The sequence below is a fragment of the Teleopsis dalmanni genome, chromosome X, assembly GCF_002237135.1.
Source record: "Teleopsis dalmanni isolate 2A chromosome X, ASM223713v2, whole genome shotgun sequence".
Classification (NCBI taxonomy): Eukaryota; Metazoa; Arthropoda; class Insecta; order Diptera; family Diopsidae; genus Teleopsis; species Teleopsis dalmanni.
In genome coordinates, this window is record NC_051848.1 from 56,897,556 (window position 1) to 56,914,412 (window position 16,857).

Genomic DNA, 16,857 nt, shown 5'->3' on the forward strand with positions numbered 1-16,857 from the left:
CAGCAAGAACCAAGGGACAACACTTCCCAAAAGGACTTAACAAGCAGGTCCCAGCGAGTCACATCATCAATTAACAACATCAATTAAGTAAATAAGTGATTATTAAATAAAATATATATATTGCTATAATTCACATAGAATATTTTTACAATATTTTGAAAAAAACAATTGCAAAAAATATGAGAAACAATATAAAATAGTTTTATTGATCAAATCAATAAGTTAAATTAATCTACTGATCAATATCCCTGTCTAGCTATTTACTCAATGAATGAAATTAAGTTTTGCTTTTTAGTTGCAATACGTCCTAGACTTTACAATGTCATCCTAGTGTGTGCAGAACACAACTATATTGTATATAACTATGTCTCTCAAATGTTTTAGTCAACATGTGTACATTCATTTATTTCGATAACTCCAACGTACGTGTCGTGAAATTGTAAACCTATAAATTAGCTAACATCGCTGATATATGCCTAATATTGAATAGGAACCTAAAGACATCAAACAATCCGAATGCACAAATCGCCATTAATAAAGAATTGTTTACATACAAAGCCAAATCTCAGTACCCATTTTCATACGACTAACTATCTAAATATTGTATATTAATATAAATCACTTTAAGTGTGCACTGAACTAACTTAATGTTATAATATGTATTTTCTTTCTGGTCACAATTTACCTATGTTACGATCGACTTATGACATAAGTATTATTGAACTATATTTCATTTGTTCCGATATTAAAAATGGTCTTAAAGTCTAAATGGTCTTCTTATTGTCTTCATAGGACATGTGGGGACTCACATGTTATAAATGCGAAGATTATAATACAATGCCAATATAATTTTGTAATAATAAAATTCTAATAAATAATTTATAATAATGATTTAAAGTTAAGATGACATTTTATATAAATGTATGTAATTTGTAATGCACTTACTTGATATATGGTATATTTGCTGGAATATGAAATTTTGCTCCTGCGTCGAAATCTTTTTCTGATCGAAGCACTGGTGGCTTAATACCACCATAACGTTCTCTGAAAATCAAGTTTTTTTAATTATTAAAGTTAGTCTTATTACATAAAAAATTAATACATAAATTTTTTTAAAAATAAATACTAAAGTCGAAATTAATTTAATTTAACCAAAAATATCACTACATTTTATCAAGATATGTGTACAAAATCTTAAATATGTCCACACCTTGAGGAAATGATCAAATATAGCTCATGTCCAATTAAAATTACATGAATTTTATTGATCACGTAAGGCATACAAAGTAGTTTAAGGAAAAAAAATATAAAAACCCGATGGCATAATCAACTGGAATTGGATTAAATTACTTCTGTAAAAACAAATATTTATCAAATATTATTATAAATATTTTGACCACTAAAGTCAAATTAAGGATATAAAATAATTGATTGAAATATTTAAAAATTCCAGAAACTTTATGATTTTCGATTTTTTCCACTGAAAAAAACCTTGGTTTCTAATTTATTGAAAAATTCTTAATTACACGTAAGGCAAGTTATTCTATTCAAGAGTAAATTAATTTAAAAATAGGTAAGAATTAAATAAATACAATTGCACTAATAGAAATCATTTTGCTTGCAGATACATATACACAGTCGAATCCCGATAATCTGAAATCGCAAGGGAACAACATTTTTTACGACTTAGTGGGGCTTTCGAATTTACAAGGTTTCGATTTAACGAGTTTAAAAAAGAAAAAAAATACGAATTAACGGTGCTTTTACATTTCAGTTGATATTCATACATTTTATATATATTATATTATAGATAATAGATAAATAATCCAATTTACATTTGTATTTACATCCTACGTACTATTAATTAATAAAAAAATAAAAACATAAAAATTTATATAAAGAAAGATCAAGTTTTAATTTTAAAAAAGTTGGTAATTATTAATTGATTCAGATTCATTTCGCCTATATCTTCAAATAATTTTTCCAAACTTTATAAACAATAAAAAACATTTTTTTTGACATCATGATTTGAAACAGATTATTGTAGTTGTTGAATGGCCAATTTGACTTATTTATTCGTTATAGTTGTGCCTCACCGACAATGTCATCCTCATCGCTCTCATTATTAATAGGCGCACCTTTAGACATTATGTAAACATACCAGATACAGCCACGTCCTTATCAATGTTCACGTAATCATCAAAAAGGGTGACATTTTTAAAGTTCTTACGTTCCCATAGATAATCTATGTTGAATTGTTCGACTTGACTGCTTCCGCAAGCCTAGAAGCAGTTTTAAATGGAAGATCTGCTGGCACAATTCCACGCTTTATAAGCAATTTGCATTCCAGTAAATAGTGTACAACCCATTATGCGCTGTAGAATTATCCATAAATAACCAGTTTCTTTCGATATCTAGTTTTCATGCTATCATTCAGCATCTGAAGCCATTCGTTAAATAGATCCATTGCCTTCGACGCCTTCTTATAATGTCAGTAAAGCATTGAAAAGCTTAATGTTCATTGAATTTCAAATACAGTACGAATTAACGAGAGGACCATAATGTATGAAAATATTACAAATTAATGAGGTTTCTTCAAGGGACCAACAGTTTGTTAGAAATTATTGAGGTTTTCGATTTATAGGGGTACGATTTATCGCGATTCGACTGTATAACCATCAAAAATATTGAGCATTTAAAAAACTAATAAAGTTAAGCACTTAAAACGAAATTTTAAAAATCTAAATTCCCTATATGTTCGAACATTTTAATATTAAACTTACCTTAAGTCCCAAAAATGGCAATTCATCATATGCTTTCTAATACGGCCACTGAATAAGTCATATCGCCAATTATCTAACGCCAATGCAAAAGGTAAAAATGCTACCTATAAAGAATAAAATTTTACACATTTGTATATAAAAGTACAGCTTTTAAAATATAATACCTTATCAATAGCCATGGTGAAAAGATAATTTATATCATAACTAACATCATCGACAGAACGTTGTAGCAGTCCAAGCGTTTGAAAATGTTTAGGAGTTGCTATAGAGAGACCAATAGCGTCTCCAATTGCTTGATGAAATGCTAGGAAAAATAAATAATATAAATATATATAAAAATATACACATGAACTTAATGAAAAACACCAACCTGGATTGGCACCGTTCCGAAATATTTTCGGTAGATGTCTGTATTGTAGGAAATATTGTATATGAGCCATTTCGTGATGTACACTTATTAGACTTTTTTGATTGATTTCTGTACAAATTTTTACACGAAAATCATGTCGATTGCAGAAATCCCATGCAGATGGTTCACACAAAACTCTACGATCCAGTGGTTGCTCAAAAAGGGAATTTCGATAAAATTCAGGTCCCACAGCGGACATATTAATTGAAGTAAAGAACTCTTCAGCTAATTGAAACATAAGCAGTGGCGTGTAACCTTGCTCAAGCATTCGTGGTGTAACATCAATTAATTTACGTCCTGGATATGGTATAATTAAATCCAAAACATTTGACCATGATTGTCCAAACATATTGCCTAGTATATGGCCTGGTATGGGTGCAATGCGATTGATTCGATCAGGTCCATAATAATCACGTAACTTGCGACGAACATATGCATGAAGACTTTCATAAAGTGGACGTATTTGCTCCCAAGCAATTTCGACATCCTGTCGAAAATTGCCAGATTCATAAGCAAGAAACCAGTATTCTCCGCCATTAGTGACATCTTATTAAAAAAAACAACAAATTTTAATTAAAAATAATTATAATAATATTAATATATAAAAAGATTAATAAAATCTTCCCATAACAATTTTTCACACTTACTATTTGAATAAGCCACCTCATTCATAACATCAATTAGTTGCTCATAGCCATCACGCATTTCACGACCCGCTTTGCGATGATATTCTACCCATGTATGCTGCAATTCATCCCAATCACGACTTCTAGCCATAATTTCTTTAAGATCAGGTATATAGTGCAAATTACATTGAAAAGGCTGCTGATAAGCACATATACTTGCACCATTGTAAATAAACAGCATTTCATTAATAAGTCGATTATACTGAAAGCAAATAAAATAAGTGATATTAATTTATTAATCTCTAAGGAGTTTTAAAAAAAATTCTAAATATTGCATCAAGATTTATAGTATATATGAAGTGAAAATATACTAAATACTCTTATATATATATATTTAATGGGGTTAAACTGAATTCCATACTTAGAAAATAAAAACCTGGGTTCAAAAAAAACAAAGATTGGGTGCTGATCTCTTCGTATACTCATATACGAATATATTTCAAATAATAGTTTGAATAATAAGTGATATTAATTTATTAATCTCTAAGGAGTTTTAAAAAAAATTCTAAATATTGCATCAAGATTTATAGTATATATGAAGTGAAAATATACTAAATACTCTTATATATATATATTTAATGGGGTTAAACTGAATTCCATACTTAGAAAATAAAAACCTGGGTTCAAAAAAAACAAAGATTGGGTGCTGATCTCTTCGTATACTCATATACGAATATATTTCAAATAATAGTTTGAGATCACATTACTTCTGAGATCACATTACTAAAAAATTCAAATTTGTGAATACTCAGTTAAACACCATAGTTCTCCTTTACAGCCTTTTTATACAAATGTTCCTCAGATCTATACATACTTTCACCAATTCTGTTTTTGACAATAATTGTCAATGAAAAAAACAAAATCTTAGCGTGCAACTATAGAAGAACACACTCATCAATAGGTAAGTTACAGAGTTACTTAATCATTTCACCACAGAAAGCTTTTATGAATTTTACCATAGATTAACAGTCCTCCATACAGATGCAATATCCTCTTCGAGACCATGGTCACACGATAACTAAGTTCTGAACAAGCCTTCGCCTGAAATCTACCGAGGAAACAAAGTCTTCCTCGAGTATAACCAACTATCGTAGCTTAATTAAGTTAGGCTATAGCTATGTGCTAAACAGCTATTGGTCACGCATAAAAACGTCAATTTTCAACGTGTGCAAGTAGAACTGCACTACTTTCCATAATATCCATATAATTATATTAGAAATCAAAGTTCACTTAAGTGAACTTTTACTACAATAAATAGGTATTTAGTAATATAACAAGACTTCCAGAGAAATGTGTGAACATAAAAGTCAAAATTGTGCATATGCTCTATCATATATTAATTTATGATATGTATATATATATACGATATGATATATATATGTATATATAGGTATATATATATATGTATATATATTCGCTGAATATTTTAAAGTTAAATCAACAAGTACAACTATGTTTGTTTATTTAAATCTGAAACCCAGTGAATAAAACCAACTTTCAAACAACGGTAAATAAATATTTTTATTATCATTTTTTTAATAATTTTTATTATTAAAATTTTATTGACAAACTGTACCTTAGTTGCGAACTTCGTACGATCATAATTTAAATCAACGTTATACAATTGAATAGACTACTTGCAATAAAAATATAATATTGAACAATATGGCTAGGGCATGAGTTTATGTCCGCCTATGATTCAATGACGAAGAAGACCTAAAATAATGTATGTAAGCAGCTTGGAAAGGAAATATTGAATATGTTGCGACCAATAAAATAAATGGGCATGATTTATCGAAATACTATGCTTTAAAGCATAGAATTCATAATCATATAGAGTTAATAAGTAATAATCAAAAGGTAAGCACCATACATTTGAATAGGTGGCTTTAAGACTCAACTCTAGAAAATAAAATAGTTTTGAACAAAACATCCTGGCAGTTTCTTAGAATAAAATCGGAAAAGAAAATAAACGGAGATATACATTCGCTTTAAAAATAGGAAATAATATATAGTATAATAATATGTATTGTATAATATTATAAAAATAATTAATAAATAAATAATTAACATGATGAATAATAGTATAGGAGTTCACTTACCCTATCTAGTGTATCAAGTGGTAAGGCATTGGGACCAACTTCAGATTGCAACATTAGTTGCCTATATAGGCGTCTATCGAATATAAGATCTCTGTTAACATATTTAGATTGTTCAGCTACTATACGTTGAAAATCAACATAATGTTGTTGGCTATTAAGCTAAAAGAAAAAATTTATTGTTTTAAAATATAGTACATAATATACGAGTATACATATATTTGAATATTATTTATGCATAAATCTGAATATACCCTGTTGAAAAAAACGAAATAAATGTCTATAAGAAATTATATATTTAATATTAAACTATTGCTGACTACTTTAATGACTCTCAAACGAGAATATAGTTAATCTAAAGGACTTACAACCTTAATTTAAGTTAAGCATGTTGTATAACAAATTTTAATAAATTTCAACAAATTTTAAATACAATTAGAACTACTTTAGTATAATATTAGTTTATATATAGTAAATATTTTTTTATCTTGCAAAATAAACAAAAATGAATAATTATTAAATATTATATTATATTTTTGTAGCATTTAATATTTTTATTGAAAAACTGATTGTGCGCTAACTAGTCCGCACGCACTACTCTCAAATTGATCCATGTAAACCCGTTACCGAACAGTAAAGCGTAATTAAAGTACTCACTGCCTATTAACTGGTCCACGTGTACTAAGAATACTTAAGAATAGTTCAAAGTCATGAAGATCGATATAATTATTACTTTTTGCGGAAATGGAAATATGATATATACTACTTACTTTGTGGTTTCAGACTAGTCCTAAATAAGTCCAATTTCTGATAGACTTTTTTCTGAGCATTTATAAGCAATTTAATAATTGTTTGTCTTAAATACATTGTTATAATCATATTAAATTAAAAACGAAGACATAAATTAACAAATTAATATAATAGAAAAGTCTACAGAATGTAAAAAAAAAATGAAGGCTAATTGTGTGAAAAAAATTTTTTACTAAATTTATTTAATTTTTTTAATAACCGAGTTTTTATAATTATTCACTGAACACAATTTAAAGACTAAGCAAAACTTTTTTATTTAAATGAATTTAACTCTGACTATTAATCAACTGTAAAACACCGTTGCGCTTACAAAAAAAAAAACTATACTATACTATTATCGTTATTATATTTAATTGTAATAAACAAATATTTTATTGTTGTAACTATAACAAGCAAATTAATTTACGAGGGCAGTAAATATACCCGCGCGCCTGTCCGTCATCGTCTTCCATTCCTTCCACTAGAACAGGTACCAGAGCCAATATTCAACCGAGTAAAATTTGAACAAAGAAGGAAAGCTTAAAACAAGCAAAACAAAAACAAAGCAAACACATCATTTCATAAATAATTGAGAGGGGACAGCTTTACAGCTTATAATTTCCAACAAAATTAATATAAAAAACATTCTTCACAACAACAACAACAACTCTAATTGCATGTTTCTATTAGAACTACAACAACAAAGCACACAATATTATTTCAATGGATTTACCATTCTTTCAAATATAAAATAAATACAAAAAAAAAAAAGAAATTTGCAAACGGTAATGATAATTCAAAGTATAAAACAAAAGTAGTTGGCAACGCATCATATTTGTTCACAAAATGTGATTTCTGTATTAACCCTTCATTGCTCGATTCTATCAAAAAAATATTTAGTAATATGAATAGCTGGGTTTAGCTCAATAATATCTTAAACGCATACCAAACGGAATTCGCGCTTGCTTTCTGGCATAGATAAAGCTAGCTCGCTAGGTATTAAGTCTATTTTTGCTCCTCTCTCCCCTGATTACTGGAATGAAGTTATCACAATGCTGTTCGAAATCTTCTCCATTCATTCTAAAGAGGTGGTTTAGTGGGTTCAAGTCGCATGCGGTGGTTTTCGATGCTTCCACCTACTGTCAAAAAAAAAAAAACGGATTTCGCAAATCACAATCTGACCTTAGGGGTCACTTAAATTTAAGTAACAATTAGAAAACATATGTCTTTTTTGTTTATGTTATTGTTAATTTAGATTTTAAATAAATTCTATAATTTTTGTAAGTGCTGTATGAATTTTTTGTATCAGTAATAAATAATAATAATAATATTAACCCTTGTGTACAAACATAAACTCTGCCATAATGCCTGAAATACTGAATGTAAGTTTTAATTATATACATGTTTAACTTCATTTAAAAAGTTTAGTTAGAAATTAGAATTATAACTATTAATAGAATCATTAAGTACAGACAAAACTGATTCTTCTATCCTATCTTTAAATACTATTTGAAGTACATTTAACTCATAAGACTAATAGTACATTCCATTGAGTTACAATATGACGGCAGTCTATGTCTATAAGTGGATAATCTCACTTCATCTTAATAGATGGAGAGAGTTGAGAACTTGTAGGGAAACTAAATTCATAATGCCGAAACCGTGGGCCAGGGAAGCGATAAAAGTGCTTAGCTATTCGTGGAGCACTCTAAGTTGGGTGACCTCAATAATTACTGGACATGGCAACTTCAAGTATCACCTCAAAAATATAACTCTTGCTGAGGAAGACACTTGCAGACTATGTCTAGAAAAAAAGGAGACAGCGGTGCTTATAATGTGCCAATATCCAGCACTGGCAAGTAGGAGGAAGACTGTCTTGGGACACCATTGGGTTGGTGATGACTTGGCAGGAAACCTCAAGCTAAATGAGCTGCTTGCATTAACAAAAGATGTAGTTATGCGAACGGAATCCACTCTAGCTTTAACTCAATAACAACATCCGAGAATCGAAGGACGAAAAAGGACCCAAGAAGTTTCGTGGTATGCTTCGACTAATCCTTCGACTCAGTGGGGCCACTTGTAGGACAGTGCGCTGTCCCAACGTCCCACCATATATATAATAGTACATTCACACTGTCTCATTTAGGCACTTGCTCATTTATATTAATAAGGTTACGTTCACATTATAATGCGGTCATTTTTGCAGCTGATAGAACTTTTGAAAAACTTCACTTAATAATATATCACATAAAAAAATTTAATATATAATTGATATATTAAATCATTTATATACATTTTGTATATTAATTATATATTTAATTATTAAATACTCACTTCCTCAGTGCCTTTGCTTGCAGTTCAGCTGTTGTTTGTTTACATTTTACATATGAAATATATGACAAATATTTCAACTTTTGTTGATTTCCTTGCGGCAAATTTTTTTTTTATTAAGGGTTATATTTGACATTTTTAATCTAAATTGAGCTGATTTATTGTAAATGAGCTCATTTATATGACAGACTTTTGTATAGTAAATTATCCTCATTAGTGATTATAATGAGCAAAACTCCCTAAATGAGACAATGTGAATGTGCTATAACCGCATCAAGAAGTGTTATATATAAAAAATTATATATAATCCGTTCATGATTTTTCTGATGATGACTTCCAAAAGCAAGTAGTTACTTTATAAAACCTTAATAACCCCGAACTCATATGTATACATATGTACATGTATATGTATGTATAATTTGTACCAAAAAATTTGGTCAATGGTCTAAATTCGCGCAAAGAGAATTAAATGTTTAGGATACTTGACTAAAAACAAGTTCAGAGAAACAGACAATGCTAGTAATATGTTTTCGCTTAATCTAAAATTATTTTTTTAAGCTCTTTTTAGGCGGAAAGTAATGGATAGAAGTGCGAGATTTCTTGCTAAGGAGCCAACATGTTCTGTCAGTTTTTTATTGTATTTTTTTGTTATATTGTTAAATGCAGCTTTAACGCAGAATTCAGAATTTGTAGATCCCGATGGATACTTTCATTCCTAAAATACCATGTGGCACCAGTGATTGTTCTCAGTATTTTTGACTGGGCTCTTTGGATAATTTCAATATTTGAAGCACTAGCATTACCATATTGCCGGATACTATAAATCCATATTGGTTTTATGATAATGTTATGCAAGAATACTTTATACTCTAGGCACAGGGAGCACATATTATTAATGACCTAGTGCAACTTCAGTGAGTGAGCCTTGGAGCTTCATTTTAATTTTTTTTTTTTTAATTATTTAATTTCAAAATTATAAAAAGTCCTATGGGTTCTATAATATTAAAAACAAAATCTAGTACGTGCTAACCAATTCTAAGGTATTCTTTTTGACTTTATTTAAAATAAAAAGAATAAACTAATTACATAAATATACATACATATATCAAAATTAGTCGAAAATTAACAATATTATGTATATTATTTTTTATGAATTTATATATATATTTTTTAATCATATATCCTAAGTTTATTTGACTTCAATACATTTATTTTAATAAAATATAAGAACTCTTATACCTACACTCTACAAATTTATCTAAAGCAATGATTTCAATATATTTTATTAAACAAAAATCCTTATTATGTCGCCAATTGTGATTTTTATATTTTCTGTAAAAATTCTAATAAATAGAAAATTACTCGTAATTAAATATTTTGGATATATTTTTAATGTTTATTACAACAAAAATCTAATCTAATTATCTAATTATGGACTACTCGCTTGTGGTCAACATTAATGCAATAGGAATTTTATTTAAAATATTAAGAGAGTCTAGAATAATTGAAGTAGTATTATACATACTACATATGATATACAAGTTGTGTAGCTATAAGATACTGATTAATTTAAACTATTTCTTTATTTTATGTATATTTCCTCATGGTATTTTCTAGCGGAGTATATGCCTAAATAAATACTAATTTACAATAAGACGTTAACCATAGTAAAACATGTGTTGAAGCTTATACGCCTAAATAAATACTAATTAACAATGAGATGACAGCTATAGTGAAACATTTGATGCAGCGCATCTGCTTAAATAAATAGCATGGAATAATTAAATATCTACCTTATTGAAAATCTTAATTACTTTAAGAAAAAAAAGATGGTACGTGTTCATATCATAGTATGTTATGTTCATATATCAATTGGACACCAATTTATAATGTTGACAAATACCGAAGAAACATAGATAGTCCTCATATAAAAATAAATACTCTATATGTAAGCGATGGGGTTTTCGTTAATATAGGCGTGCTTGTTAGAGAGGTTCTCATTAGTTTATCGCGTGATTGCCTGGTTTTATGAACAAAGTATTCGTAAAATACAGTATTTAGCTTTAACAAATTGTATAATGGTTCCCTCCGTTTAGGACATATAGCGTATCCAAATTTAAACTATTTTCTAAGTATATTCAAATATAATTTTTTTTAAGCTCTATCTAATTGAATGTAATGGACTTTTTTCTGCGTGATTTATCATTCGAGACACGCTTGGTCATATATGGTAACAATAAGATTTATTAAGATTAAATTGATACTAATAGCACCAGTGTCTGTGAACATGTATATATACATATGTAAAACTGATTTTTGTTTTAGTATTTTATATTATTTCTTTATTATATCCTTTTTTATTACATATAAAATAAATACGTATGAAAATTAAGCATAACTTTTATAAAATAAAATAAAATCAAAAATAATATGAATAAATAAACAATGAATTTATAAAATCTTAAATTTATGAATTAATATGTTAATAAATTTAAATAAAGTTTATACATAAATGTGAATATATAATTATAAGTAATTTTTTTTATTACTATTCCTAATTATCGAATTATACAACAAAGTCTTAAATACTGTAGGATAATATTTGTAGGTATATATTCATACTTGAACAATCTTGTTAAAATATTATAGTAACATGCAAACTGTGTTTGAGACCTACTTGTAGAGAACAATTGAATACAAATTGAAATAGTTTACTGACATGCAGAGTTCTATATGCAAATTGACTACTATTAAGTAGAAAAAAGTCTAGAGAGATTCTAATAAAAAATTGCTAATTTAAGTTTACTGTTATATGCATATAATTTTTTTATAAAAATATTATTTTTATTTAATCAACTATCTTTAAAACGCATTAAGCATTTAGTCTCTATTATTAATAAAGATTAAATTTTTGATCAATTAAAAATTAGTCTAAAATTGAAATTCTACAAGAACATTAGCCGCTACCATTAATAAATTAAATTCAACATTTTTAAAGACGTCATTTAAAAAAGTTTTTATCCAAATTGCCTTTAAGAGTATGACCCATATGCAGTTACTATCCATTTCAATCGAAACCCATCAATAAATTTCGTTTACTATAAGATTTTGACTACTTGACTAAGTCAAAGTAATGCATTGAGCATTTTGTTAGATGAAATAAAAGTAATATCACTTTCAAATTGAAAAATAACTTATTTTGGATCATATCTGGTATTAGTCCCAGACATGGAGTGACGCATATCACCCCATACAAAGAGCGTTTAAATGCATATTTAAATGTAAATTAAAATGAATAGATCAATGCAAGTACTTTAATTGATTGAGCATATAATGGTTTCTCTTTCAATTCCCTAAGCACTTTTTAAGCATCTTATCAAGCTTTATATATTTATTTCAAGCTGTTAGCAGCTCCCCTTTAGCTTCATAAAACTTTCGGTTAAAAGAGGTTATATCTTCGCTACAGACATGGCTTCTAATTAAAATGTGATCATTCCTTTTACAAAAAATTGGATAAACTATTCATTTTTGAGATACTGATTTAATTTTGTGGCAGAAAGTATATTTTAGTTAACGTTTTCGTAGCACTCCTCTTCCCGTTTCTTGTACCCAGAAATTATGAATGTCTTTTATAAAGAACGCATATATTTTTTATAGTTTTCATAGCAGCTCCCCTTTTTAATCTTCTGTTCAAAGATATTATTTCTCCACTACTGACATGGATTTTAATTAATTCAGATTTTCTCGTGTTAATTTTAAAATACAAAATTTTCTCAAACGAAGATCACCAACTACTGGTATGTATCATCTTCTTCTTCTACCATCGTACCTTCTTCTACATTCTACAAAAAAAAAGAAGTCAAGAAAATGATCAATATTTTAAAAATAGTGATTTAATAGTAATAAATGTATATTAAATTGTTATTATCGATGACTTCGATATCTTTCATAAGAATTTGAACTTTTTAATGGCACCACATGAGGATTTTTAAAGCAATTCAGTTGACGGAAGATCTTGAGCATAGTGACCATAAAATTTCTTGCCTAATTATTTCCTGATTGAACTAGAGAGTTACTTGGAACAGATTCATTTTTTTATAATAACAAAAAAACAGATCTATTTATATTTTTAGCGATGAAACTCATTTCTGGTAGAATGGATTTTATTATAATCATAGTTGTCTTAGTGAAGTAATGCAGTGCAGTATACATAATAAATGGATCTATATTAGAAATAAGATACACTGAATTTTGTAAACATTCAGATATTCAAATGCAAACTTCAAAAAAATTTGTATTTCAATTTTTACAAAATGAATTCCAATAAAACAACCTTAAATCATAACAAAGCGCACTTTTTAACTACAAAATGTATTGCATCGTTGCAGTCTGTAGCCTTGCACTTCGTTGGGGTCGAAAGTGTTGCAAGACTCTGCCTTGTCTCAAAGATGGTAGATTGCACACGAAATTGCGATGACATTGAAAAAATTTAAGTAACTATCCCAGTAGTCTGAATACTTTGCATGACCTTGAGTTGGAAGCATATGCTGCAGATGCATATATTTACAAGTATATACTGGTTCTGAGCATTACAAATTGTACAAATTGTGTAAGTTTTCAGTTGAAATTGACCGCATTCCTAACATACACAATAACAATGACTACGTAGATATTTAAAACAATAGTTCGCATGTGAGAAGTATTTTTTATACAAAGCAAAAAAAAACCATTTAACAAATTACATATGAAAATGTACATAACATATGTATATGCAACCTTATATAAAAACTTAAATACATACTTTATCATATTATCACTAAACTTAAAAGCCAAACTACAAAATGTTATAAAAATGGCAATCAGAGAAAAATTTTACCGAAAATTTTCCCATAACTTAAACGACACTACAATTATTTTGAGCTTTGTAATTGCATATAGCAAACGAATGCTAAAAAGAGATGAATAGATAAGTAAAAACTAAGCTTACCGCTTCCGCTTGTGTAAATTCATTTACGTTAGTCTCGAAATTCCATTGTGCAGCTACATTGGCCGTACACTCCAACGAACCCTTATGATCCGTTTCTACTAAGAAATTACGCAATTTCTCCAATTCAATTTGATAGCGACGATCCTGTTGTAATCGTTCACGATCCGCATAACGATCATTGAGATTAAAGCGATCCTGATTGTTTATATATGGATTTTCGAAACGATTACGTTCACCACCATTTCGTAAAAATTGATTGTTTGGATCGTATGTGCTTGTACCATAAAATGAAGGTGGTAATGGCGTAGTTGTGTAACGTTCATTGGAATTAATATTAATATTTGGATTGTTTATAGGACTATTACTGGGATTATTATAACGATCACGTAAACGACGTTGATCATTTATAACATCCGCAAAGCGATTATGATACCGTTCGTTTTCATTATCATAATTATGATTGGCATAGCGTATATCATCATTTCTGTAATTAGCACGATCGCTAAATGGTGAATCACTAGAAAAATTTTGTGAAGGGTTTGGATAGCCATAACCATAACGCATACGCTCATCATAGGTTTGACCGTACTATAAAAGGAATTAAAGGGATTACTAATGATTACTAATTATTAATGAACTTTAGAAACACGTACACGATAATCATCGATACCGTCTTCCCCGCCACCATCATCAATATAAGGTGGACCATAACGTTGACTACGATCTAAATCACCGCGTGCTTGTGTAGGTGTGACTGGTGCTGGCGAGCTAGTTGGATAACCATTGTAATAAATTTCTGGCTGAGGTGTTGGTGTATTAAGTGGGGGCAAATCAAGCTGTGGACTTGCCTGAACTGAGTCAGAGGCAATAAATATAAAAGTGCTCAAAATGGCAGTGTTGATAAGGAATTTATGATTCATATTTGAGGATATATGTATATATTTGATTTAAGAGGTTACAATTTTTTTTTTTACTTTATAATATTATTAACAATACACACTTGTAGATTTATTATACTAAACTAAACACTATTTTATTAATTTTGGTAGCGACAAAGAGATTACTCTTTTATAGTAGTTACGCAAAACCGCTATAATTTAATAAATTAAAAAACTTTTAGAATTCGTACGGTTTCTTATTTATATATTATATATATATATTTCTATATATATTTCTTATTAATATATTCGCAACTATAATATATATTTGATTAAATGTTATTTTTATTTGAACTTTTTTTATTAATTTATGAAGGTTATTTTTTAATATTTTTCTAATATTATTATTTTGTTAATAATAATTTGTTATTAGATTTTATTAAATGTGGTATATTTTTTTTAATATTTATTTTATTTTATATAATTTATTATGATATTTCATAAAAATATATAAATTATATTGCACACTTCATTAACTATTAGATTTTTTTTTTGTTTTTAAAATTAACTATTGGATTTTCTCAGTATTAGTGATAGTAGAATAGAAAATATAAGAGTAGAAAAATTTTTGTACGTTATTCGATATGGCTTGAATATATTCCACTTTAATATGTTTTTATTAGTATAATATATACTAGCTATTAATATTAACTTAGTTGATTATAGCTAAAATTTGACTCTATTTGACTCTATTTCGATTCTATTTTCCGTGATCCTTTTCGAGGATTCTTAGCACATTCGCATAACTACCGATAAGTAAAAGAACTAAAGTATCTAAAATTGTATCTAAAATTTTATTTTTTTTTTATTTTTTTTTCTATTCCAATGAAAATGTAATGTATTGCAACGCGTCTAAAACAGTACTGACAACTTCATTTTCGCATAAGAATTTTTTTAAAAATAAATTTAAGTTCGAAATTCAAATTTGTAACGTCAAAGTGTCGACGCCGAGTATGAGATAATCAAAATTAGCACTACGCCATAACTTCAGCATATCAGAAAAACAAAAAAAAAAAAACAAAAAAAAATAAAAAAAATAAAAACAAAAATAAAATAAAACGCGACAACAACAGCTACCAAAGCAACAAGTGGCTAAGTTAAATAAAACTTAAATGAGCTGAACTGAGCTTCGCTAAGTTAAGATACTCAGATACTCAGATACTCGTGAAGTAGGAAAAAAGTATTGTTAACTATTAAGCACGAAAAGTTAACAATATGCAAAAGATGTTTGCATGTGTGTATGCAATTATAAGGGAGGGTGGTGTTAATATTAAAAAATCATTTTCACATACAAAAAAAATATGTGACTGTTATTTTTGTGCAACACAAATGTTCAGATAAAAATAACTGGTACTTCCAGAGTGAGTACTTATCTTATATCCAATATGTGATATATGTTAAAAATTAAAAAAAATGAATTCTTCTACTTAATCAATAACTCATTAAAAAAATTCAACATCAGCGATATTTATAAATCAGTAACTAATTTTTATTCGTAAATGGAAAGTATCGATAGTCACTATATAACCCTCTAACCCACTAAAGTCACTAAAAAAAGAATGTTTTGTTAAAAAAGGTCCAATAAACTATGAACCTCATTCCGAGATATTATTATTTCCATACTATATTAGGACATTAAGGAGTCTACAAAAGTTTTCCACTGGTTTCCATTTTATTGTTGAGATATTGCTCTCAACTTATTAAAAGATTTGCCCGTCTCCTGCTGAACTGTCCTTTTCCAGGTTATTGCTGGTCAATCCGATATATCACAAAAATTGTCAACAACAATTGGAACTATTAAAACCACCAAACACTTTAACCCATTAAAGTCACAG

The 16,857-nt window shown here is 28.1% G+C and overlaps 1 protein-coding gene across 1 annotated transcript; it reads right to left on the bottom strand.

The window, feature by feature from the left end:
* Positions 1-941: 941 nt before the first annotated feature.
* On the bottom strand, positions 942-15,125 carry LOC119662562 (angiotensin-converting enzyme-like). Its single transcript, XM_038072202.1, has 8 exons — positions 14,738-15,125; positions 14,085-14,672; positions 5,981-6,139; positions 3,840-4,080; positions 3,154-3,738; positions 2,948-3,087; positions 2,784-2,887; positions 942-1,044 (listed from the first exon to the last, which is right to left on the bottom strand). Exons 1-8 carry the CDS (start codon positions 15,002-15,004, stop codon positions 942-944), a joined length of 2,187 nt encoding a protein of 728 aa, XP_037928130.1. The 5' UTR covers positions 15,005-15,125.
* Positions 15,126-16,857: the final 1,732 nt, after the last annotated feature.

Bases quoted from the DNA above. Each gene is read 5' to 3' on its own strand.
- LOC119662562 (XM_038072202.1), bottom strand. From the start codon at position 15,004: ATGAATCATAAATTCCTTATCAACACTGCCATTTTGAGCACTTTTATA. The intron at 6,140-14,084 runs GTAAGCTTAGTT...TTTTTCTTTTAG, and splicing joins AATTTACACAAGCGGAAGCG to CTTAATAGCCAACAACATTA. The intron at 3,739-3,839 runs GTAAGTGTGAAA...TTTTTTAATAAG, and splicing joins TGAGGTGGCTTATTCAAATA to ATGTCACTAATGGCGGAGAA.